At 43.5% G+C, this 25,100-nt stretch overlaps 1 protein-coding gene across 2 annotated transcripts; it reads left to right on the top strand.

Moving 5' to 3' along the window:
* Positions 1-3: 3 nt before the first annotated feature.
* On the top strand, positions 4-23,399 carry ascc1 (activating signal cointegrator 1 complex subunit 1). 2 transcript variants are annotated; one of them, XM_010868467.5, is made up of 10 exons: positions 4-221; positions 727-832; positions 1,031-1,128; positions 1,892-2,070; positions 2,945-3,078; positions 3,333-3,452; positions 4,419-4,543; positions 5,816-5,883; positions 9,908-10,049; positions 23,048-23,399. In XM_010868467.5, exons 1-9 carry the CDS (start codon positions 101-103, stop codon positions 10,022-10,024), a joined length of 1,068 nt encoding a protein of 355 aa, XP_010866769.2. In that variant the 5' UTR covers positions 4-100; the 3' UTR covers positions 10,025-10,049; positions 23,048-23,399. The 2 variants fall into 2 exon arrangements, with proteins under 2 accessions (XP_010866769.2, XP_019903172.2); XM_020047613.3 differs by having other exon boundaries at positions 5,819-5,883.
* Positions 23,400-25,100: the final 1,701 nt, after the last annotated feature.

Consider the following 25,100-nt stretch of genomic DNA (forward strand, 5'->3'; position numbering starts at 1 on the left):
GTATGTCGCAAAAAATAATGTGAGAGTTTACACACCTAGCTGCCTGCCACAAAACAATATATTTGGTTTTGTTTACCATTCAAGTTAACTAAGTAATATAATGGACGTCTTACGTCCAGCATTGATCAACATAAATGGCAGAATTTACAGAAGAAATACTATCAAAGAAGACCAGTATGAACCGGAGGAAGAGGAGGACTTTTCCTACATGGGACCACCAGGTGATAGTTCCTAAATGCAATACTAGCTCTTAATTAGCGATATTACTAGCTACATTTCTATAAGAAATATTGATACAATACTGTTTGGTACTACGCAGTGTCCTTTACTTTATTCTATCAAGACATACTTTGAAGTGTAGCTGACTACCAAAAAGGGTGTGTTGTTCCTATCCAAAATCTGTAATCACTACTGTAGTCTTTTTGACCCTCCCGTTGCTCTACAATTACTCATTCTTAATTGTACTTTTTATAATGGCGCTGCTGGCCGTGGGTAACATATAGGTACAGAACACAAAAGAATCAACGTACCATCAGCTATAAAATAATGGGTTGAGCAAGATTAGATAAGATCGTTGAATATGTATTTACAGACGATCTACACATTTACTGTCAGTAGTGTTTCTATTTCCGGGGATATGAACAGTCTGGTGGTCGTATAGTGCTGCTATTTTGCTGGCAAGATATTCCCGTCCATCTCTTTATTAACGTTTGTTGTTTCGTGTAGCGAGTTCACCGTTAGAGGAAGAAGACGGGTCCTGTGACAGCCGCCCCATAGAACCGACTGAAAAAGGTTTCCGCTGTGCCATTGACGTCCCATCTGTTCTATACAAGTGAGTTTGCTAATAACACCTTGTAGTCCATGAGTCCTGAATCATATCCCATTATGCAATGTTTGACCGGAGCCAATTAGAAAAGGGTCCCATTTGGGAAGCCAGTGAGTGTATGTGATGTGTGTACATCGTTAAAACAATGGCCCAGGATGTGGTCCAGGTCAACTAACCAGAGCTGCATATTATTGTTCTGAACAGGTACATAATTGGAAAAAAAGGAGAAACGCGACGAAGGCTAGAGTCAGACACGAAGACGTCCATCAACATTCCCAAACCAGGAGTGGAAGGACAGATTGGTTAGTGGGGTTTTAGTAGCAGGGGAGAACAGTATCGTGTAGCTTTTCCCTGGGTGGTTACGATGGCCTTGCCACTGCCAGAAATAGAAATAGAAAGACTCAGAATCAGGAAGCCGCACATAACGCCCTGGATCAGAGCAAGAAGACCAGAACAAACCAGACATCTATTTACATTTTAGTCGTTTAGCAGACACTTTTATCCAAAGGGGCTTACAGTAAGTACAGGGACATTTTGTACTTACTGTAAGTGCCTTACCCAAGGACACAACAACAATTATTTTCAAGTTATTAATGTGAAACTCTAGCCTGGTTCTATATGATGACCCGATGTTCTGTCTCGCCAACTCCTATGGCCAGAATGACAAGGTGGGGTGGTCGAATGCCTAGCGGTTGGGGCATTGGGTCAGTCACCAAAATACCAGTGGTTTGATTCTCATTATAGGCTAGATGTGTAGCATAATCGGTAGAATCAGTGACACACCTTGGTTTGCAATGAAATTATGAAGTTTGACATGGATTAGTACTTTTGATGACATGGGGCACATATGAGCACATACATGAGAGCCATGTTCTTACAAAGATACCCACACATAACAAGATGAAACAGTGTCCATTGGAACACAGATGATGACCTTTGGAGTTGACTTTACAGCAAAAACTTTGGGACTGATTTCTGCTGATTTTCAGTGCTTTGCTGTCCATTCATAGCGGTGTAATAATCATCATCAGGTTCCCACGTTAAAATCACAAATGTCTGTTCCAGTGATCACTGGCTCCCAGAAAGCCGCCGTGTCCTCTGCAGTGACTCGCATTGAAGTGCTGCTGGAGAGCTTTCGGAGGAAGCAGCCCTTCACCCACTTCCTGTCCTTCGCTCTTAACCACCCTCAGGTCCAGGAAGGGTTCCTCAGGTTTAAAGATCAGGTGTTGGAGCAGTGTTCTCAGGTAAGGGTGTGGGTTGGTGATCCTGGTTTTACTACATCTTATGTGGGGACCAGAGTTCCCCCCCCCGAGAAATGGTAATGCTGGACAGTTCGGCTCTATCCAGGTAGAGGGATGGATAGTGCAGTGCACCCGTACGACACCATACACGCTGTCTGCCATCTGCCCTGTACAGTGAAAACCGGGATTCATCTGTGAAGAGAACACCTCTCCAAAGTGCCAGACACCATCGAATGTGAACATTTGCCCACTCAAGTCAGTTACGATGACGAAATGCAGTCAGGTCGAGACCCCGATGAGGACAACAAGCATGCAGATGAGCTTCCCTAAGACGGTTTCTGACAGTTTGTGTTTTCTCTGAAACGCCTTTGGAGACGGCTTATGGTAGAGAAATGAACATTCAATTCACGGGCAACAGCTCTGGTGGACATTCCTGCAGTCAGAATGCCAATGGCACACTCCCTCTAAACTTGCAAAATCTGTGGCATTGTGCTGTGTGATGGAACTGCACATTTTACAGTGGCCTTTTATTGTGGCCAGCCTAAGGCACACCTGTCCAATAATCATGCTGTCTAAACAGTATCTTGGTATGCCACACCTGTGAGGTGGATGGATTATCTCGGCAAAGGAGAAGTGCTCACTAACACAGATTTAGACAGATTTGTGAACAACATTTGACAGAAATAGGCATTTTGTGTACATATAGAAAGTCTTAGCTCTTTGAATTCAGCTCATGATAAATGGGGGCAAAAACTAAAGTGTTGCGTTTATAATTTTGTTCTGTGTAATTAGTGTCTAAGAGCAACTTCACCCTGCGAGGTTTCTCCATGCGGTCTGTTCACCTCAGGTCTCCCTCTTCCCCTCTCCTCCTGTTAAGGATCAAGGAATTGATGAAAGCATATTTCAGAACCCGGCTAAACTTCATGTAACAGTGGGCACCTTGGTTCTCCTGAATGACCTGGAAGTAACGAGAGCGTGTGAACAACTCCAGCGTTGTCAGGACATTATCAAGTAGGTTTCTGACCGACAGACAACACTGTCATGTTCATTAATGGATTCAAATAGGCATGAGACAGCGCTGGGCTGTCTAGATCCAATAAGAATGGAACATCTTTCAGTTTTCTGTCACAAGCCCCGGATTCACTTGGCACAGTATAATTCCAAGGATTGTCTAAAGATTCAAAATGGATAAAGGATTACACGTTAATTAACTGTGAGTTTTAGTTCAAATATGTCATATAACGGTGTCTTATGTCTCGGTTCAGTACCATCACAGAACAAAGGCCTCTCCTGCTGGACGTAACCGGCATTGAGTACATGAATGATGACCCGGCACTGGTGGATGTCTTGTATGCCAAGGTCCAAGTTAAAGATGGCTCGGACAAGTAAGGGCATGGTTCATTTTCTTGGGACTCGGATACTGTGACTTCTGTTTTCTGGATGTGGTCTGTGCCATTGTTGAACCTTCTTTTACATCTGCTTGTAGCTCACCGCTCACTGAGTTGGAGGCTCTCCATTCCACTCTGAAAGTACACGCAATTTTCATTTGTTTCCGACGCAAACTGTTATAAAGAAATCTCACTATAATCAGACACTGCAAGATTCCAGCAAATATATAATCAACACAGCATTATCCCACTCCTGTAAATACTTTTTTTCTTTTTCTTTTTAAAGAAAAGCCTGAATAAACATGTTTCTTGGCAGATTTTCGGCAATATTACCCATGTCTTTGTATTGCTAATGATAACTGTCTTGTATGTTGACAGAAAACGGTGCAGTAAAAGTTATTTTTAGTTTTTGCAATTTTGCATATTTTTGGCACTGAATGTTATCAGATGTCCAACCAAAATCTAATATTAGATAATAGAGAACCTGAGTGAACAAAACAACACACAACATTAACACACACATATATAGCTCCGAAAAAAATTAAGCGACCACGGCAACTTTTTCTTTCCCTTCCTAAAAAGTTGAAAAGGAAAGTTTTGCGTGAGGAACAGAAGTGTTTAATTTGCAGTGGTCTCTTAATTTTAACCCTTCTGTTCCTCACTCAAAAACTTCCTTTTCAACTTTTTTGGAAAGGAAAGAAAAAGGTGCGGTGGTCTCTTAATTTTTTCCGGAGCTGTACTTTAGTACAATCTACAAAAAGATCTGACCAAATTAGATTTGGTATTTAAGAAAAAGATTGGAGAGACACTACATTTAAACCTTTTCAAGTTTATCTTTAAAAAAATGTGTTTGTATCTGAATGTGGTTGTATCAGAATGTATAGTCAAGTTATCTGGCTAAACCACATTTTGCTCTGCAAAGAATGACTAGCCAATCCCCTGTGTTCTCTCTGGGTTTTTCAGGCTGCAGGCCATTGCGGATCGGCTCCTGGATCACTTTGTTTCCACAGGGCTCATGGTCAGAGAGTGGGACAGAGTGAAACTGCACGGCACAGTGATGAACACACTGTTCAGGAAGGATGCTTCAGGTAGGAAGACTAATAAGTGCTGGGTTTTATTTATGGCCTTAAGGGAAGTGTTTCCTTTAACCTTTTACTGGCTCAGAATAAAACCTAGACGGTAGTTAATTAGTTAATTGTTTGGGGAACCGCAGCAAGGTTGACCAGGACTGGGAGACACTGAGCTGTAGCTTTAACTAGAAAACAAGGACAGCTGTCGGTGTATTAAAGATTCACCACAAACGCCACACATCTCACGCCACAGAAACTAGGAACAAAAAACAAGAGAAGTGTCACAGTCCTCTCGACCAAGCAGGCTCTCCACAATATGTCCATAATTGACACATGGCAACCTTCTAATAACAGGAGACTGTTTACCACTTATTCCGCTCACACACAGAAAGAAAGATGGCCGCTGAGTCAGAGTCGACACAATCACATTAGTGAAAACAAGCCGGGGCCAGAAAACACTGTCCCCGTCATCAATGGCATGGAAGTGGTGACAACAGCACAAACACAATAACAAAGTCTACATGTCAACAGTCCCTGCTCCTGTCACTGGTACGCCTCGTTCTAGACCCTCCCTTTTGGGCCAGCCAGTCCCTCCAGCTGGCCAGTTCTGGGTGGGCTCGTGCATGACGGGAGCACCATGGCTGGACTTGATCCACGGCCAAATGAATGAATCCCATTGTGTGTGCTGTTGGAGAACACACCGTCCCAGTGCACAGTATCAGGGCGCCGGTCAGAGGGAGGGAATGCGCCCGTCCACCCACAGATGGTGTTGATGTGGATGGGTGTTGTTGTGTTTCAGACGGCGTGGCGTTTTTTTGTTACTTCGGTGGCCGCGTGCCAGATGAATGGTCAGCTTTGTGTTGTTAATCACCGCTATAGCCAATAATCGGGGCTGGACACAGCGATTTTGATGGATGAAGGTGTGGGGTGTGGCTGGGGAAAGCGAAGCCAAAAACTGTTTGTGTTAAAAAAATAAAAAATACATTTCCAGATTCAGGGGTTGATTCAGGATCATATCTCCCATGAGAGTTCATGGAGAGATCCACCCGGTTCGAGTTTAGTGTTGTGAACAGTGGTGTGGTTATTTTACATCACCTATTACGCTGATACGTGTTTATGCCGAAGGGTTGAAGAAGTGGCCAGGCAGCGGTAGTCTCCGGGCTCTTCCTGTGGTTACAGGACACCGAAACCATATTTGAAAAGACTTGACACAACCTTAGCTTATCCTCTTGTTCTTACTACACACTGCTCAGTTTTGACTAGTTGTGTTTTTCCTCTTGTGTTTTCCAGCAGACGTTGCTGGGAGAAGAACCAACATGAAGGAGCGCGAGCCCTTTGATGCCAGGAACATTTTAAAGGTCAGAGGTCAATTCAAATCAACCCGGTTTCCTCAGTGACACATTAGAAAATACACAGAAGGTATTTCTGGCAAATTTTTTTCCGTATTTTTACCTCCACTTGAGCGTGTTGTCTGCATAAGAACACAAGCACGGTCTTATAACCAGCCTATGCTCATAGGACATATTCGCTCCCCTGAGAAACAATGTTTTCTTCTAGTCTTTGATATTTTAATTAGTTACACAATAACATGTTGTGTTTAAAGACTTTTCAGTTAAGTAATTAAGAACATTCCAGGATAATGTTAAGCCTCATACTCTTAAGATTTAGCACACTCGCTGAGGCGAGCCAGTCAGGTGTAGCTGATGCCACGTTTTCCCTGGCTCTGGTCTAGAATTTGCCCCCTGGTGGTGAAATATAAGACCTACTGGTATTCATCAGCTGAAGCCTGTCAGCCCGTTGAATAGAGAGCAGTGTTTTAGTCCCAGGGACATATTGATTGTTGGCTTGGCACTAAACACTGTAATCCGCTGATCAACTCGTCGTCCAGCCTTTAACTAATGTAATCCGATGTCTTGAAATATGGCAAAACCCAACATATTTTCAGATTCTGGTCACCGGGAACACGATGCTGGAATAGTTTTATGCCTGTCCCAGCCAACTGATTGGATCCTTTAAGAACACATTTGCACTTGCATAGCAGACCGAAGAGTTTCGTTTAGAAAAACACTGTATCATAGCCCACGTTGCTCCATGACGTCGACCTGTGTCAATGCTCAGTAGATAAAGTGCACTCTGAAAGTATTTGGGCAGTGACAGGTTCTTTCTATTTGTTTTGGGCTCTGTATTTCAGTGCGCCGGGTTTGAAATGACGTGTACAGAGTTCGAGTGCAGACTGTCAGCTTCAGTTTGAGGCTACAAACTACATGGGCCGCTTAGAAACGACAAACCTTTTTACGTAGTCCCAACTTGTTAGGATGTCATAGACACAGATGGACAATATGTACAATGAAATGGTCGTGTTTGGGTGCACACCCGTTGCTGTCTGTCTTCCCTGGCCATGCTCTGCCATCTCGGCTCTGCCCCCATCCTCAGGTCCTCTTTGTTTCCGGGCCTGTTTGCCTTCAGTCTTCAGCATGTTAAAGCCATGCTCAATGGAATCCATGTGGGGTGATTGATTTGGCCAGTCAAGAACCTTCCATTTGTTTGGGCCTAGTAAACTCCTTGCTAATGTCAGTATTTGCGGTCATTGACCTGCTGCATGATGAAATGTTGTCCAATGAGTGTTGAGGCATTTGGTTGTATCTGAGTGGCAGGGCGGTTGTCCAGAATTCTGGGCCTCGAGACAAAGTACATGCCTGGGCCCCTAACCTCCAAGTATAGATGACATTCATACCAGTACAAGATCAGAACGATGCAGTGTCATTGTCTGCCATGATCAGTGTGCTCGTGTTTGTGCACTATTGGGTTATAGAGCTCTCTCTAACTGTTACTTAATACCTATGCCAAGCTTTTTCATCCACAACTATACTGAACAAAAATATAAACACAACAATTTCAAAGATTTTACAGAGTTACAGTTCATATATGGAAATCAGTCTTCATAATGAATGGTAACTCAGGAAAAATCCTTAAAATTGTTGCATTTTTTGTTCAGTGGAAATGTTTGTCGGTTGCCAATAAAATCAATTAAACATACATTATGCAACTTTAATTTGGTTAAGAATATTTATATGATGTCCACATTGTCCATAACTACATATTTAGGACATAATGTGGACATCATATAAATATTCTTAACCAATAAATGACCCACACTTTTTACAAGTATAAAACAAATTGTGTGGGCCATTTATCGGTTATTTGAAACAGTGATTTATGGAATTTCATAAATCAAAGTTTCAAATAAATGTTTCAAATTAAAGTTGCATAATGTATGCATAATGTATGCAAAATATAAATTTAAGCATTTAAGTTTATGCTGCATAAAACAGAGGACTAAATAGACTGAATATGTTAGTTCAAACCAAGGTCCCTGTTGTTCTCTGTATTCTATATGACATCTCCATAATGTGCCTTTGGTAGGCTACTTCACACAAAGAGCCCAGTGCCAAGCCTTATTGTTAACAAAGTCATTAAAAATGTCTTTAAAGTCATTTTAGTAAATTACTCTCTATAGAAAGAATGACAAGACTGTTTAATTTGTCTTGGCACATTGTTGAGCATGTTAACTACTAGCTAGCTAGCTATCATATGTGACTTCACTTGCTCTACCGTAATTAATCACATTCACTCCAAAACATATATTAACACCACTGTCAGAGGTGGTTATAAAATTCAAAATTATGTATAACCTGTGTATTAACTCCCCAAACTGAGGTTAATAAAACCTTTAAAGGAGGTATAGATATGGTTTGTTTTTGGTTTTCAGCACGGTGAGGTCATGTCACTAGCTGACTTACAGCTATGGTTAGTAGTGCTTGCTAACGGGCGTGCCTACCGCTACATAATGATATTGCTCTCAGATCCTTGGAGTGTTTTAGTGGTGAAAAAATGTTGTAGTTTATCGACATTTTGTCGGTTGCCTTTTTCCCTTTTATATGTAGTAGATTTACATTTAGTGTGCGAGGAAGTTAATTCAATATTCATCAATTAACTGCATTATTTTGGTTTAAAATATCTATTCAAGTGACAAATAATTCCTACTGACATGTGAAAACCCACACAGTAATGGGGCTCCGCCAAGCCATCGGCCCAGTGAATCATATCCACCTTTCCCCACATCAACATTTCATAAACGAGTACCTCTCCACACTTTCCTCTTGCCATCCCTCTGACACACATTATATCTGGTTTTGAGGCTAACTAGTGTTTTTGCACCTCAGTCTAGCCTCTGTGGTTTGACTGGTGTCTTCTGGGAATGGTAGTGGTTGACACGTCCATGCCATCCTCCTGGACAGTGTTCCTGATCTCCAGTCACATTGTCACTTCCCTTCGCAGACAAATCAGCACCAATGGCAGTGTAAGTTAGGTTTGATTCAGTTAAGATGGCAAGAATCACGTCACTCTTTGTCCTCCAAATCAGTGGTTGGTTTGTGAGGTGGGACTTCTCAGCCGGAATGAGATTTCAGATGGATGATCATGTAGCTGGAGTGCTCCCTTAACCATCAATCCAGAAGTCTCATTTCACCTTGTTCGTACCTCGATTGTTCAGATATGACAGACCGAGCTTTTTGCGCAGTGGCATGTCATTATGCAGCTTGCGTCCCAATTGGCACCCTATTCCCCATATAGTGCACAACTTGTCACCAGATCCTGAAGGCCATTGGGCCCTAGTCAAAAGTAGTGTGCCACAAACTGAATAGGGTGCCATTTAAGAAGCAAACCTGAGGAGAATTTCAGCAGAAAGTCTCTTTGCGGCGCAGTGTGTTCCGTCGGTAGTTGCCATAGTAACGCCACCTCTGAAGTGGCTCGTCATTTTGTCATTCCGCTACCGTGTCTGGTATAATCGTGTGGTAAGGCCCAGGTGTCTTCCCACGCGCTTTCTGTCCACTCACAAAAACATTCATTCAACCAAGCGGAAACACTGCACTCGGAATTTGATGAGCGAAGAGACCTCAGTTGGCAGAAAACGAACATTTGACACTGTTGTGTTTCGGCCATGACCAAATTGTACTGTTCTTATTAAACCGCGAGAACAGTGCGGAAGTGTTAAGCTGCGATGTGATGACCTGTATACATTTCTAAGGATTTTGTTTTGTGATGGGCTCACATTTCAAATTTACAGGTCTGACTTACATTTTGCCTGTAAGTCAGACCCAGTTATTCCTGTTTAACCTTCGTCAGTCTGAATTTCCAGTTCCAATACAAGGTAGCTTAGGCCAGGTTGAAGTGTAGAGGGGATTCAGGTAAACATTTCACTAGTGGCTTTGCAGTGTCCGCCCACATCCTACGTTGTTAAAAGTAGTGCCCTGTTAAGGAAATTGGGGCCTGTTTACATTGTTTTAACGTTACTGTTTGAACTGGTCTTTTTTCTCAATCCAGAGCTTTGGTTCGTACCACTTTGGGGAGTTGGAACTGAAGGCTGTCCAGATCTCCCAGAGGTATTCTACAGACTGCAATGGCTTCTACACCTCAGTCGGACTTCTCAACTTCTCGTGACGCTCTCCCTTGAACGTTGACTCAGGTACGGTGAAAACTGAAAGGGAGGGAACCATTATTTCAGTGATTTCCTTAATGATGGGCAGTGGATAGTCTAGAGACCTCAAACTCAACCCTGGACCCCGAAGCCAGTCCCACTCTGTTTTCTCATTGCATCCCTCTAATTTGGGACTTAATCAGACAATTAATGATGAGGTAGAACAGAAAACCAACAGGCTCCGGACCTCGTTGGGTAAGAGTTGGGTACCCCTGGTCTAGTGGTTAGGGCTGGTTCAAAGCCGGCACGGTAAAACAAATATCAGCCGCGGTGTCTCTGAGCAAGAATGATTCACCTGAATGACTGTCAAAATGTTATGAACTGTGATTCCCGTTCTGGTCAATTCCCATACATTTATATGTATCGCGTTTCCAGTGATTTACAACTTTTTAACAGATGTCTGCCAATGACTGACACATGGCTGATGTCCTCATTAGAATTGTATGACATATTTTCATGAAACGTAGGGCCTCAGCGAACTGTACCCTTGTCGACCAGCAGGTGGCACTATAAGGCTTTCGTTACACTACAGAGGAGCAACCTCATTTCAGTCTTGTGTGTGTGTGTGTGTGTGTGTGTTTGTTTGTCCGCTTTTCAGCGGACGGTTAATAGAGAAACCGTATCTGGGTATTCTGAACCTCTGCGGATGGAATCCATGTTTTGTCTGCCAGAAAGAAGACAGCCAAAATGTACCTCCATACCAAAGTGGCACGATTCACGTCAGTGAGCGGTTTTAGTCGAAGTATGATTTGCTCTCTGTAGTCATCATTCTGTCAGGTTCACAAAACAGCCTTTCTCCTTCCGAGGATGAGTGAAATGGCTGTGGCTTTTTGAAACAGGCAGACAGGCGTTCAGGAAAATGTCAAGAGTTGTGCAAAATAATAGGTGAGCAGCAAACAGTGGTGAATCACAGCAAACGTGTGTGTGTGTGTGTGTGTGTATATATATATAATTATTTTTTTCCAGCAAATAATCATAATCCTTTGGATAATTTTGACTGTTTCAGTAAAAGGGGAATTTGTTTTACAGGCAATGTGTTACCAGCACAGTTTGCTCATTCTGAAGTGATTATTTTGTTGCTAAAGAGAATCTGGACATCTTGGCATGCGAAACAAACTCCATACAGGCTATCTGGGTTACCAGAATGTATACTTTATATTTTTGTGGTTGCAATTTACAACATTGAAATTGCTACAAGGAAAACGAGAAAGGGAAAGAATTACTAATAAAGACGCTGCTTCAGAACCGTGTTTACCCTTTCAGACAAAATAATGTTTATAACACGTCTGAGGGAGCTATAAAACCCCTCAGCCTGTGAGGTCTGGAAGTCGGTTAAGCCATTTGGAGCGGCAGACGTGGATGTCGGCTGCTATCGCAGCCTGTTCAGATCGGCTGCAGTCATTGCCCCTGCCCTGCCCCTCAGAGAGGCATTCTGCAGCCCATTTAGATCATGACTGAATCTTTCATAACATCGTCCTAAAATCGCACACTGCCTGCTTAACTGACAGCCGCTGCGAGCAACAACCGATAGGAGTCGCTAAAGACCGCTATGTGTACACCATAAGTACCTCTGTCAACTTAAACACACGCTTTTCTACACGAAGGAACGTATGGTTGGTAACGTCCCAACGCCAAGCCACGGACTAAAACGCGTTAATGCATTCTGCATTGGCAGGTCACTTTTCACACATTTGAATAATACACCAGTTATTCTCATGTTTATTCAACAGTGACCTGCCAATTGTCCGGGAAAATACATTTGAACCACCTCCACTTGTAAATTCAACCCATTCCATTTGTGTGCTCTCAGGGGCGACTGGTCATTAGGGGCAGGTGGGGCACAGCCCCACCTGTTGTCAACAGAAAGAACTACAACAACATATTTTTATTTCTCTAAGATTACTTCCTGTTATTTATCATCTATGAATATAGCATCTTCCTAAATTGCATATCATTTGTGCTAGGATTTTATTTCATGTTCTTTGGTCCCTGCCTTGCTGCTTCAGACTGAGTTCTGCCGATTCGAGTTTGCAGTAGTATGCCATTGGCTAAGCGTGAATGTGGGGCTAGCCCCTCTCTCACAATGTAATGTGTGTGTGAAAATATGAATATGCATGCTCATGCCGTATTTCAGACCTGATTGGCGGTCTGCCTGTCTGGCGCCAACATTAGTCGGCAAGATGAGCGAGGAGGGTAGATTGTCTTAGCTAGCTTGTTAGCTTCACAAACGCCAGATAACTTGAGAAAATGAATAAAATGGATTTCATAGTCGAGCACCAGTTTGAAACCCTTAATTTGTAGGAGAAACTTGAAGTAAAGCGACTTGGTGCCCATCAGCCACGGGATATTGTCATCACTCAAACTGTAAAAGTAACCGCAGGTTTAACGTGGAGTGGTTTTTGAAAAAGAAAGTGGCTAACAGTTAGCACACAAAAGAAGGCACTCTTCTGTTTTCCATGTCTGCTATTTGGTGGAGATGATAAAGACGGGTAACAGAGATTTGAAACATCTTTCTGAGAGGATTGCAAAACATGAGAGCAGCAGGAGTCATCTGGACAATGCTGTGAAATTGGGCTTACTTGGAAGGGTAAATATCGCAGCCCAAGTTGACAGTGCATACTGGTGCTGCATTGAGCAGCATAACAAACAGGTGGAGGAAAACAGGTACGTTCTCAGTCGGATCATAACATGTATTAAACTGTGTGGAAAATGTGAAACCGCACTGCGGGGACACAACGAGTCAGTGGACTCCCTGAATCCTGGAATATTCAGATGTGTGAGGGCAGTTCGAGACTTCAGAGGCACTATGACGCTCAGCCCATCTTCAAAGGGACATCTAGCACTGTACAAAACGAACTGTTAGACTGTATGTATGAAGTGTACAGGGAGGAGCTGGCCAAGCAAGTGGACGAGACATCATTTGTTGCCATACAGGCAGATGAGACAACTGATGTCTCCTGTAAATCACAAATGGTGGTTGTGTTGCGATACATGTTGCCTGACAATACAGTGACAGAGAGGATTTTGGAGTTTGTGGACTGGACTCAGCCTCTCTAATAGCATCAAGGGTGTGCTGGAACCACTGAAGCTGGGAGAAAATCTGATCGCTCAGACTTACGATGGTGCGGCTGTAATGAGTGGAAACGTCAGAGGAGTACAGACACTAATGAAAGAGACATACCCACATTCCTAGTATTTAACTACTCTTGCCACCTTTTTCTCTGGCGCTCCAATACGTGTTGCAGCACTTGCTGAGGCAACACAGAGACGCATTCCAAGGCCACCTGCTGTACGATGGAACTTTAAAAGTAGAACTGTCAATGCAGTTTGGGAAAACTAGGAAAAGTTGAAGTCTGAGCTGACCACTCTGTACCGCCACACTGAGCTTCACAGAGGCTTTTGCTGAGACCGTCACTCTGCTGAAAATGATCATAACAACACCTAGGACGACATCCGAGTCAGAGAGGAACTTTTTCACCTTGAAGAGGGTAAAAACCTTCACTCGCAATACCATGGGACAACCTCAACTCAACACAATGGCCATGTTGTCCATGAAAAGCTAACGGATTCAGCAGCTACATGGCTTCATTCCTGAAGTCACCCGAAATGTTTGCCCAGAGGAAGAACCACTGTGCCACCTTTCTCTTCACATCAGCCCTCAGCCTTTGTGAGTGAAAGCATATTTTATCATCCTGCCTTTGTGGTGCTGGTCCGTGCATTGGTCATATTTCTGGATTGATTGATATAGATGGTGTCGAGTGTCAGTGTGTCCATGCTTATCTATTAAGGTTGTTGTCATAGAATGGATCTGTATCCCTAAAAAGTTGTCTTTCCTCTTCGTTGTGGCCTTCAGTGGTGTTGAGTTAATTGCTGTTTGCGTATGGCTCTGTAGGCACATTGGTCCTGAGCTTGGTTGCATTCCTAATTTAGGTTTGTAAATGTGACAGTGGTAATTTTACATGTGTGTGAGAGAAGGAGAGCAATTACACAAGAACCCCCCCACCCCTCCTCTCTCCAGTATGTGTACTACAACACCTGATAGAAGCAAGCCCCTCTGTCCTTAAAAGTGTTTTGTGGAGCTACTTTGTTTGTTGAAGTTAAATAAACACATCAGTAGCAAGAGGGAGTTTTGTAGCTTTTCTGGTATGTATCCTATATTTTGAAATGGTTTGTGCCCCACCAAGTGTTTGCTTATAACAACGCCACAGTGTGCCCTGCTGGTTCGGATGAATAGAAAGCAGTTTGAAGTGGATATTAATATTCATTTCATGAGGCTGTTGTTTATCTTGCTTTGTAAACGTTACCTGACACTCTGGATGCCGACTGCACACTGGACAAGACCACATGCTAATTGCGTTGGTCCGCGGTATGCGGTAAACACGCGCAAATTTGGAAATCCACTTAATTAAATTCATTAATCCGGCTCCGCGGACAAAGCAAGGAAGGGCAAATAAGTCGGGTATGTGCATGTGCGGTGCAGACATCGATGCGTTTCGACGAAGGGGGAACGTGGGCGCTGTTCATGGTGATTAGCAATTCCTGACGTGGCGCCCCGCAGTTCCAGCTAATCCGGGGAATTCTGAGCACGAAACACCCGGAGAAAAACACTAAATGACAACAAACCGTAATCAATTTTATTTTTCGTAGCTGTCTTTCAATGACAGCTATCCTGATAGATCACCCCAGGGTAATGACAGACTGCGCGGCATTGACACACGCATACTCAATGATTTGGCTGTGGTCTGTTCTAGAGGCTGGTCTCGTCGACTGCAGCGATTAGACGGGGATATGTAAATGACCTCCTCCACAAATCAAGGCCCTCCTACCAAGGACCAGCCCATCGATTGTCTTCAGTCTGTAGAATTTCTCTGTGTTCAACCCTCTTCTCTTGCACATGGAGTCCTCAAACAGAGGTCATGTGTGTCACAAATGACACCATATTACCCTACATAGTTCACTACATTTGAATAGAGCCCCATAGGCCTCTGGTGAAATGTAGCGTGCTAGGGTATGCGTGCTAGGGTGTTATTTGGTACGGAAGCCCGGGCTAATCAGCCACCCGCCAGGACCTGCCTCCTGAGACTTAGAGGAGAGAAACAAAACGCAGGTAAACCGTCAGGAGTGTGGCTTCTTCCCTCTCAGAAAACATCAATAACAACCCCTCCTAGTCAATACACAGAAACGGGAAGTGGGCCTTGTTTGAATGTGGATTAAATTCAACAAGAGCTCAACACTCTTTCGTTTGCCACAGAGAGCGAGAGAGAGAGCGAGAGAGAGACATAGAGAGAAAGATGTCTTTCAGGATGAATATTGTGTATTCCACTGGCCAGAAGTTACCAGGAACAACTAGATGAAGCTGCCACCTGAGCCTACGTATGTGGAGAGGCAATGTGTAGAGGGTACGTCTGGTTTCTGTTTAAATAGCCCTCTTGCCTTGGATAAATCAGCTGTGCTTAGACAGGGCTTTATTATGATGCTATAAGCATTTATTCTATGGATTCCTGTAGTGAATTTATTCCCTACACTCTCGCTCTGTATTGAGTTTCCTGGTTGTAGTGTTTTCGTAGGCTATAAACTATAAGTACTTTAAGGTATTACCGCATTAAGGACTTGATTTGTGTTCAGGGTTTCACCTAAAGCATCAGTGAAGCTGCATCAGCATATGTGAAGAAAGGTCCAGTTTTAACAGGGCAGATGTCAACACACATCTGCTGACAGGGAGAAAACTGCCTCTCCCGGCGAAAGGTAGAATATGCTGCTATGAACGTTGACAAGCTTTCCTTTCTGCTGTAGGGGTCAGAGCGGAACCTATGGGATTGTACAAATAATGTTGTGGGCATAGCAATCACACACATCGTTTTTGGGGGGGATTTAGATGAAAATTTTGCCCTGAAATTGAGTAAATCCTAGATTAAGTTCACATTTTCAAAAATAAGTTTAGAAACCAAAACACCTCATAAGAAAAATCTATTTAGTTCTAGTATACATTTTTACCCTCCATTTAGGTTACTGCTGTTTTTCTAATTTGTTGTTTTTGAAAGTCCTAAAAGCCAAATATATATGTGTGTGTTGGGTCCAAAAATAACTGGACACTGACAAACGTTTTGTTATTTTGTCTGTTTACCAAAATGTATTAATGTTACAGTTAAATAATTACTATTTGCTTAATGTCTGTCAGCTTTAATTTTTCACATCCAAATTGGAGGAAGGGTTTAGGAATTACAGCTCTTTAATATGTAGTCCCCTCTTTTTCAAGGAACCAAAAGTAATTGGACAGTTGACTCAAAAGCTGTTTCATGGACAGATGTGGGCTATTCCTTCATTATTTCTTAATCAATTAAGCAGGTAAAAGTTATGGAGTTGATTCCAGGTGTGGCATTTGCATTTGAAAGCTGATACTGCGAACCCACAACATGCCTTCTAAGGAGCTATCAATTCCAGTGAAACAGGCCATCCTTCGGCTGCAAAAATGCAGGAACATTAGGAGTGGCCAAATCAACAGTTTTGGTACATACAAAAAAAAAACAATGCACCAGTGAGCTCTGCAACACATAAAGGCCTGGCCATCCACGGAAGACAACAGTGGTGGATGATAGTAGGATCCTTTCCATGGTAAAGAAAAAACACTTCACAACATCCAGCCAAGTGAAGAACACTCTCCAGGAGGTAGGTGTATCATTATCCAAGTCTACCATAAAGAGAACACTTCACAAGAGCAGATACAGAGGATTCACCACAAGGTGCAAACCTGTCATAAACCTCAAGAATAGAAAGGCCAGATTTTGCCAAAAAACATCAAAAAAATAAATAAGCCAGCCCAGTTCTGGAACAGCATTTGTGGACAGATGAAACTAAGATCAACCTGTACCAGAATGATGGGAAGAAAAAAGTATGGAGAAGGCCTGGAATGGCTCATAATCCGATAGATACCACGTCGTCTGTAAAATGCGGTGAAGGCAGTGTGATGGCATGGGCATGCATGGCTTGCAATGGCACTGGGTCACTAGTGTTTATTAATGATGTGACAGAAGACAGAAGCAGCTGGATGAATTCCAGTGTATAGGGATATATTGTCTACTCATAATCAGCCAAATTCAGCAAAGTTGATTGGACAGCGCTTCACTTTGGATCATGGACAATGACCCAAAACATCCTGCAAAAGCAACCCAGGAGTTTTTTAAGGCAAAGATGTGGAATATTCTGCATTGGCCAAGTCAGTCACCTGATTTCATCTCGATCGAGCATGCATTTCACTTGCTGATGACCAAACTTAAGGCAGAAAGACCCACGAACAAACAACAACTGAAGACGGCTGCAGTAAAGGCCTGGCAAAACATCACAAAGGAAGAAACCCAGCGTTTGGTCCATGCATTCCAGACTTCAAGCAGTCATTGCCTGCAAAGGATTCTGCAAAGTATTACAAATTAAAATTGTATTTATGATTGTCTTAATTTGTCCAATTACATTTGAGCCCCTGAAATAAGGGGACTGTGTATGAACATTTTAAAATTCCTAGACGTTTCAAACAATATTTTTGTTCAACCCCTTGAATTAAAGCAGAAAGTCTGCATTTGAATTGCATCTTGGTTGTTTCTTTTCAAATCCACTGTGGTGGTGTACAGAAACAAAAATTTCCAAACCTAAGTGTGTGTTTGTGTGTGTGTTTGTATAGGTCTATCTCAAAAAATTGGAATATAGTGGAACAGTTCATTTTCCCCCCGTAATTCAAATAAAAAAGTGACACCTTCATATATTCTACATTATTTAAAAGGCTGGCTGTTCGCAGAGTGCCCGTATCAAAGGATATTCATGGAAAGTTGACTGGAAGGGAAAGTGTGGTAGGAAAAGGTGAACAAACAACAGGGATGACTGAAGCCTTGAGGAGATTGTCAAGCAAAGCCAAGAACTTGGAGTGGACTGAGGCTGGAGTCCGTGCATCAAGAGCCACCACACACAGACGTGCCTAGGAAATGGACTACAAGTTTCACATTCCTGGTGTCATGGCACTCCTGCACCTGACAGTGTCAGAAGTGTCTCACCTGGGTGAACTGGGCCATTGCTCTGTGGTCTAAAGTGCTCTCTTCAGATGAAAGTACATTTTGCCTTTCATTTGGGAATCAAGGTGTCTGGAGTCTGGAGGAAAAGTGGAGAGAGACAGAATCCAAGCTGCTTGAAGTCCAGTGGGAAGTTTCCATGGTCAGTGCTTATTTGGGGCGCCATGTTGGTCCACTGTGTTTTATCAAGTCTAGAGTCATGCCAGCTGTCTACCAGGAGATTTTAGAGTACTTCATGCTTCCATCTGCTGACAAGCTTTATGGAGATTCTGATTTCCTTTTCCAGCAGGACTTGGCACCTGCCCATAGTGCCAAAATGCCATACTCATCAAGATTGCACCAAAATAGGCTTGAAATGTTTCTCTTTCCGTGTAGTGAATCTAGAATATATGAAGGTGTCACTTCTTGATTTGAATTATGGGAAAAAAATGAACTTTTCCAGAATATTATTTATTTTTAGATGCACCTGTGTGTATACATATATGTATACACACACACATATATGTATACACACACACCATTCATTTATGACATTACAACTACCTGCGTAATATTGTGTAGGTTCCCCTTTTGCCTCCAAAACCACTTTGACCCGTCGAGGCATGGTCTCCTCTAGACTTCAGAAGGTGTGCTGTGGTATCTGGTACCAAGACGTTAGCAGCAGATCCTTTAAGTCCTGTAAGTTGCGAGGTGTCTCTATGGATCAGACTTGTTTGTCCAGTACATCCTAAAGATGCTCATTTGGATTGAGATCTGGGAAATTTGGACTCATTGTGTTCCTCAAACCATTCCTGAACCATTTTTGCTTTGGGCCAGGGTACATTATCCTGCTGAAAGAGGCCAATGCCATCAGGGAATACCGTTGCCTTGAAAGGTTACACATGGTCTGCAACAGTACTTGGGTAGGTGGTTTATATATATAATATAAAGCCTAAATATGGTTCTTTACCCAATTGAAGTGAAACTTTAATGTAATGACAAATCAGGAGTAGCTATGTTGCTATTTACATATGCTATGACGCTCCGCTGAAACGCCTCAGCTGAAATTTAACGTTTTCAGCTTTTTATCCCCTAATGTTCAGTGATTTAAAACACCCCCGTACAATTTCTCTGAACGTCATTCCAGATCTCATTGAATAGTGTAGCGCTGGTAACTGCAAGGAAAAAGGAGAGCATGTTAGAAAGACGTTTGACCTTTCAGAAGTGCAGATATAGTTAGATTTACATGCTTCAAGTGACTGGAGCAGCACACAGGAAATCGATTTGGCTATTAATGAGTTTTTAAGGTCAGAGGGACTTTTTTCATTAAGTGGCTGCTACCTTTTGGGGGAGCGACAGAGTGTTAGATTACTGGCTGTGTGTGAGGCAATAACATTACTACTCCCTCATTTCTATGAGCTGTATTTCGGTGAAATTTCAATGCCCCAGGGCAGTTATGGGGACATTGCCTTATGTAGAGTGCATTTTTTTGCATGACACATTTAAACTGATTACTGATTTCCTATCTGGCCACGTATCAGTATGGCTACCTAATCATCCTCTGCTCCCAGTTGGCCTATTCATCCACTCTCTTCACCCGTAAGATCATATTTTTTTGGTAATAGAAAGTGAATGTATGCAATCAATAATGAATGCAAGTAACTCTGTATAACAGCATTAGCTAAATTATTAAAATGTAAATGTAATTTCTTACTTTCTGGTACAGATAATTGTTGTTGCTCTTTATGTATTACAATGTTTCTTTTTATTATCTATTGTGTTTATTGCAGATTTTATGTGTCTGTATGAAATGTAGATAATGTGGTGACTTTAAATGTTGAATTAGTTGAATTGGTAGACTTTCAAAGGGAGACAACGTTCACATCAACCCGATCTAACGGCCAAGCTCATTTAAAAACACACTGTTCTTAAAAAGTGATCCAGCCTTGTCCAAAAGTAACCTGACATCATTACAATCTTAATTAAAATGATGTTCAGGTGTGCAGGAGGTTGTATGGGGTAGGTGTTCGCTGCTCTGCCGGTTTAGGTTGTCACGGTTATTTTGTCTTCTGAAGCAGCGGTTGCTTCTCAGATTGAGATCTCAGATGGAGGACCATGTGACGGGGGGGGGGCACCTTTAAAATAATTCAGTCAGATTAAAGGCGTTGATAACAACAGGCTGACATTGTTTCAATTGTATGTCATTTCCAGTCAGGTTTGAACATAGCGTTAACCTTTTTTAATGATGACATGTTATTGTCTTTGTTTTCTAGTTTACCTTTTTAACATGAAAGCACCTTTGTAGAACTCTTTGGATAGATTTACAGACCTTTCCTCAAACTGCTATTGTCCTCAAGAAACTTTGAAAGGTGTCTTCAGATATGATTCTCTGTGGGATATTGCACTTTCCGCCTTTCAAATCATAGCTGGGTTTTTCATGTTGTTTTTTTTTTATGTGACTAAACCACAGGTGCCATTTACATCTTTTGTTTATTTTGGTGTGTTTTTATGTCATGTCGTACAGTAACCCTGCATCACACTGTTTGCTGGACTGTGTAACAAAGCCGGGTTGATTCGGATCCGTCCCTGACTGGAAGACCTGGTGCTGCTTGATGTGCTGTCGGCAGGCCAGTAGGGGGCGCTGTTCCCTCTGGTCTAAAGGTCAAATCCCAATGTCCCAGGGCAGTGAAGGGGTTGTTGCCCTGTGTAGGGTTCCCTCTTTCAGACGTTATTCAGGTGATTGTGGTCCTTATAGATCCCATGGTTCTTATCGTAATAGAACAGGTGTTAACCCTGGTCTCCTACTTTTCCAATTAAACCTTGACTACTTAATCACCGGCAGCTTCCAAATGGATCGGTCCTGGTGTTAGATGGCCGCAACTTGCAATGGATTGGGGAGAGTCGAATATTAGGTTTCCAGGCTCCCGGGTCACTGGAGCTTGATGAAAGCAGAAAATCCCTGATGACAATGCCTCCCATTCTACAGACAATGGTAAAATACATTTTGCCTTGCCCAAGCCCGTCCGAGACACGCCATTTTTGTGTTCAGAGATCCTGTTGTGTATGCCACAGTTATCCTGCGATACCATTTACATATATGTGGCAGGCCTGTTAGCTTTGCGCGATTCTTGACGTTCCCCTTCGACCGCCATCAGCTGGCTGTTTTTCCTGCCCAGGGTACTGCCGCTCACTCTAGATACTGTTGCACATGAAAATCCCATGAGGGCGGCCCTTTTTGAGCTCCTTGAACCAGGGTGCCAGGCACTGAAGAGCACACCGTGCCCGAATTCACATAGTTTTACCCATTCTAACGTTCAGTCAAAACAGGAACCCTCTGAGATTTGTTTGCCAGTAACGCTACCAAGTCCAAGTTAAATTCAAAGCACAAAAGGAGTACAGGCGGTTCGTGGTGGAATAGAGGAAGAATTGAGTGTTGCTGACGAGGGTAAATAAACACATTTGCATGTCTGGCTAATGATGCCCTAAAATGGCTTAGGCACGCCCCCTGTTGTGGTGGACTGCTTAGTGAGTCTGAAGGGAATCTAGTGCCGTCAATGTCTGCTTACCCTCCAATTCATTCACACAAACACACGCGCATACTGTGTGTGTGTGTGTGTGTGTGTGTGTGTGTTATTAGATATGTCCAAACCTTGGGAAAAGTCAGAACCATGTTTACCCTCCGGTCCATTCACACGAGCCAGGGACCCGCCATTACAGGGGCTATTATTTATAATTTTTCTTATTATTGACCTTCATTTAGTCAGTGAGCATGCAAGACGGTTATAACAGGTTGAAGGGTACAAGGAGAGCAGTCACACCTAGAGGCCTTCTATATGTTCTGCATGTCCACCTTCCATCCATAGTCCACAGTTTAAGGACGGCCATAGGCCAGTCACTTGTGTTAGAACAGAAACGAGCACTTTCCTTGTATACCGGCTTTGTGCTGCAGAGAGATGATGAGTAGATAGGTGTTCTATACCAGTCCATCACTGAAGTACCTCTGTGGAAAAAGGCATTGCAATTAAATATGATGGAATGCAAAAGCTCTTCATTTTCCCGAGCAATCGTTAATTATAACGTCTGAGGTAGTTTTAGACTCAATCAATTTCCGTCTTTCATGCATATGTTGAACATCGTCCTCAGACGTTCCGTTCCATTATTCATTTACCGCCATTATCAAACGTTCAGAATTAGATTTCGACTACATCCCAAATGACTCCCTCGGGCCCCACGCGGCCCCAGTCAAATGTAGTGTGAATAGGGGGCCATTTGGAATGCAGACATGCATTAGCTGCTTCCCCTGAACTGGGTCTTTGCCAACGCACACGACCTGTGATGTGTTCTGATCTGGTGACATTGGACGGTTTGTGATGTCACGTTGTGATGTCACGCTGTGATGTCACGTTGGACGGACATGAAAGCAGGACTCAGTCAGACTCGTTTCCTCTCGCCAGCCTCCTAACTTAGCACTTTTAATAGCCAAGTGACCCAGTTTGAAACCAATTGATTTAAATCTGCGCATTTATAGTAACCCTCACTTCCAGCCTCTCTCCGGTCAGACTCATTATCCCCTTCAGCGTTGGCTGCTTCTCTCCCTACAGCTCAGCAGCATCATTATAAAACACTAAGGCCGCACCCCAAGCAGCACATTATTTCCTCTAGGGAGGTTTGCTGCTGTTCTGCCCTCCGGGAACTGCTTTCACCCAGGAATCTGGGCCTCAGTTGTGTGGTTTTGTGGTTGTTGTTGTATGTGCACCGATAGATGGCTGTGGGAATCAGAACTGCTCCGGTCTGTGGCCTATTTACAACCTTCTTGACCAGGCTCGTAGCTGAGTAGCAGGGAACACAGGTCCTTAGATACGGCTTTTGCTTGTTCACCACCCAGAGTATAGGGGCGCATTTTTCTACTCAAGCAGATGTCGACTGTACCACTGTCGATTCCATGTCTTCCAGGTTGGAGGTGAAGAGCGAAGCTGCAAGGACTGCCCGCTGTGGTGGACACCCCCGGCTGGGAGGTGCGCGTGTGGATTGCGGGGACCCTCTCTGACACCCACTGTCGCCACGGCCTTGGCTGCCCGTCTCGGAAGGTGCCAGTGGCAGCCAAGCTGTGCCTTAAAGTGTTATGACATTAACGCTGCAGCGCCAAGCTGTCCACCAGGCTATCAAACATTCAACTCCAGATGAGATGTACAGTAATTGTATCGTTGACTTTGTTGGATTTAATTATTTGTCACCCATTGACTTGATGTCCAGGTTTAGTGTTGGAATGTGGGACTGTTACGTGGGATAAATCTGTTAAAGTCTCTGTTGTGTTATGTCTCACTTTTGTTATTCAGATGTGGCTGTTCTAGATTGTGTGTTTACTATAATAAGAGATGGCAAGACTGGTTAGGGATTTCATAACGTGCTTTGCCATCTTCAGTGCTATTGATAGAATAGAGCGAATATAATATATTTCAATTTTTCGGGAGATAAATATTTACAGATAAAGCAAACCCAGTACAAATTAAAGTGTGTAGTCGGTCTTGCTGTGACTCAAATGAAGTGTTTCCCCCCTCGAGTGGGTTTTTTGTGTTAACTGATTATGCTCAGTGACGAGATAAGACAACTTCTATCATAGTCCTGTATACAAAGAGAGAGAGGGAGACTGAGGGTAGAGAGGGAGTCGGAGGAGAGAGAGGGAGACTGAGGGGAGAGAGGGAGACGGAGGAGAGTGAGGGAGTCGGGAGGAGAGAGGGGGAGAAGGATGGGAGAGGGAGAAGGGACAGGGACACAGAAAGAGAGACAGGAGAGGGAGACGGGGGGGGTGTAGAGAGGTGGGTGAGGGAGATACACAGAAGATAAGCGAGACAGAGGAGAGGAGAGAGACAGAATAGAGAGAGAGACAGAATAGAGAGAGAGAGAGAATAGAGAGAGAGAGCGCGTTGACATCAGTTAATCCTCCCTTTCAATTAAAATCATCAGCTCTTCCCCAGCTTTCCTCAAGGGAGAGACATGAGGGGAGGAACTGTAAAACCGTTAAATAAAATAAATGTCTTCTGGCAGAATGTTAGTTCTTATATATTCTTCCCTTCCCTTCTTCTCGCTGGAAATAATTGACTGAACCTCCATTTATGACCGGGGTTTCGTACAACATCCGCATTTTAAGTGTGCTGTCCTGATTATTCCTTTTACAACTGCCGCTCGTCCCGAATGTATTCCGTCTGCATCTCACACACTTTTGTTCAAGGAACGTTTGACCACTTCCGGTACCACCTAGCTCCGTGGGTCCCAGTCAAAAGCAGTGCCCTTTAGCATGTAGGGAGTAGGCTGCCATTTGGGACAACCCCATACACATATGTCATTCCCAGCCGCCACATGAGGGTCATAAGCAGGATTATGTATCCCTGGGAGAAGCGCTGCTCCTCCCCGTGTCTCTCTGTAATCTCCTGGATACGCACTGACACGGAGCTCTGCTACGAGAAACAGGCTTACTCTGATTCATATGGCTACACCAGCCATCTCCCGCGTCCCAGTGGGCGCCCTGTTCCCTTAGTTCCCTTCGTCGGTTCGGTCTCTGGTCAAATGTAATGCTCTACATGTGCCGGGTGGCTTGTGGGTGGAAGCTCTGTATAACGTGTCTGCGTGGTAGACCTTGTGACCCCCAGTCATGCCGCTAAGGGGCTGAAAGAGGCAAACCCCCAGACTCACAAAGCCCTTGTCTGTGTGGAGGTACTGGTAATCTGAAGTTCGTTCTGTGTTCCATATGGCTATACTGGAAATACATTACACTTATCCCGAGCGACTTACAGGAGTGCCTCCATACCAGTTTTTTTGTGCTCATCTTTATCCTGGCCCCCTGTGGGAATCGAACCCACAACCCTGGCGTTGCGCGGGGTGTGCTGTTACCAGGTTTACCACGTGACGTCTCTACTCTCTCGTCTCTTCCATGGTTCTCTCTCCTCTCCTTCCATCCTGTCTTCTGTCTCCAACTACACTTGTCCCTCGGTCTCTCACTGTGTCTGCT

Source organism: Esox lucius, chromosome 6 (assembly GCF_011004845.1).
Source record: "Esox lucius isolate fEsoLuc1 chromosome 6, fEsoLuc1.pri, whole genome shotgun sequence".
Taxonomy (NCBI): domain Eukaryota; kingdom Metazoa; phylum Chordata; class Actinopteri; order Esociformes; family Esocidae; genus Esox; species Esox lucius.

Excerpts from the sequence above, each read along its gene's own strand:
- ascc1 (XM_010868467.5), top strand. The coding sequence starts at position 101 with ATGGACGTCTTACGTCCAGCATTGATCAACATAAATGGCAGAATTTAC. Across the intron at positions 833-1,030 it reads GTCCCATCTGTTCTATACAA|GTACATAATTGGAAAAAAAG; the intron begins GTGAGTTTGCTA and ends TGTTCTGAACAG. Across the intron at positions 4,544-5,815 it reads GTTCAGGAAGGATGCTTCAG|CAGACGTTGCTGGGAGAAGA; the intron begins GTAGGAAGACTA and ends TGTGTTTTCCAG.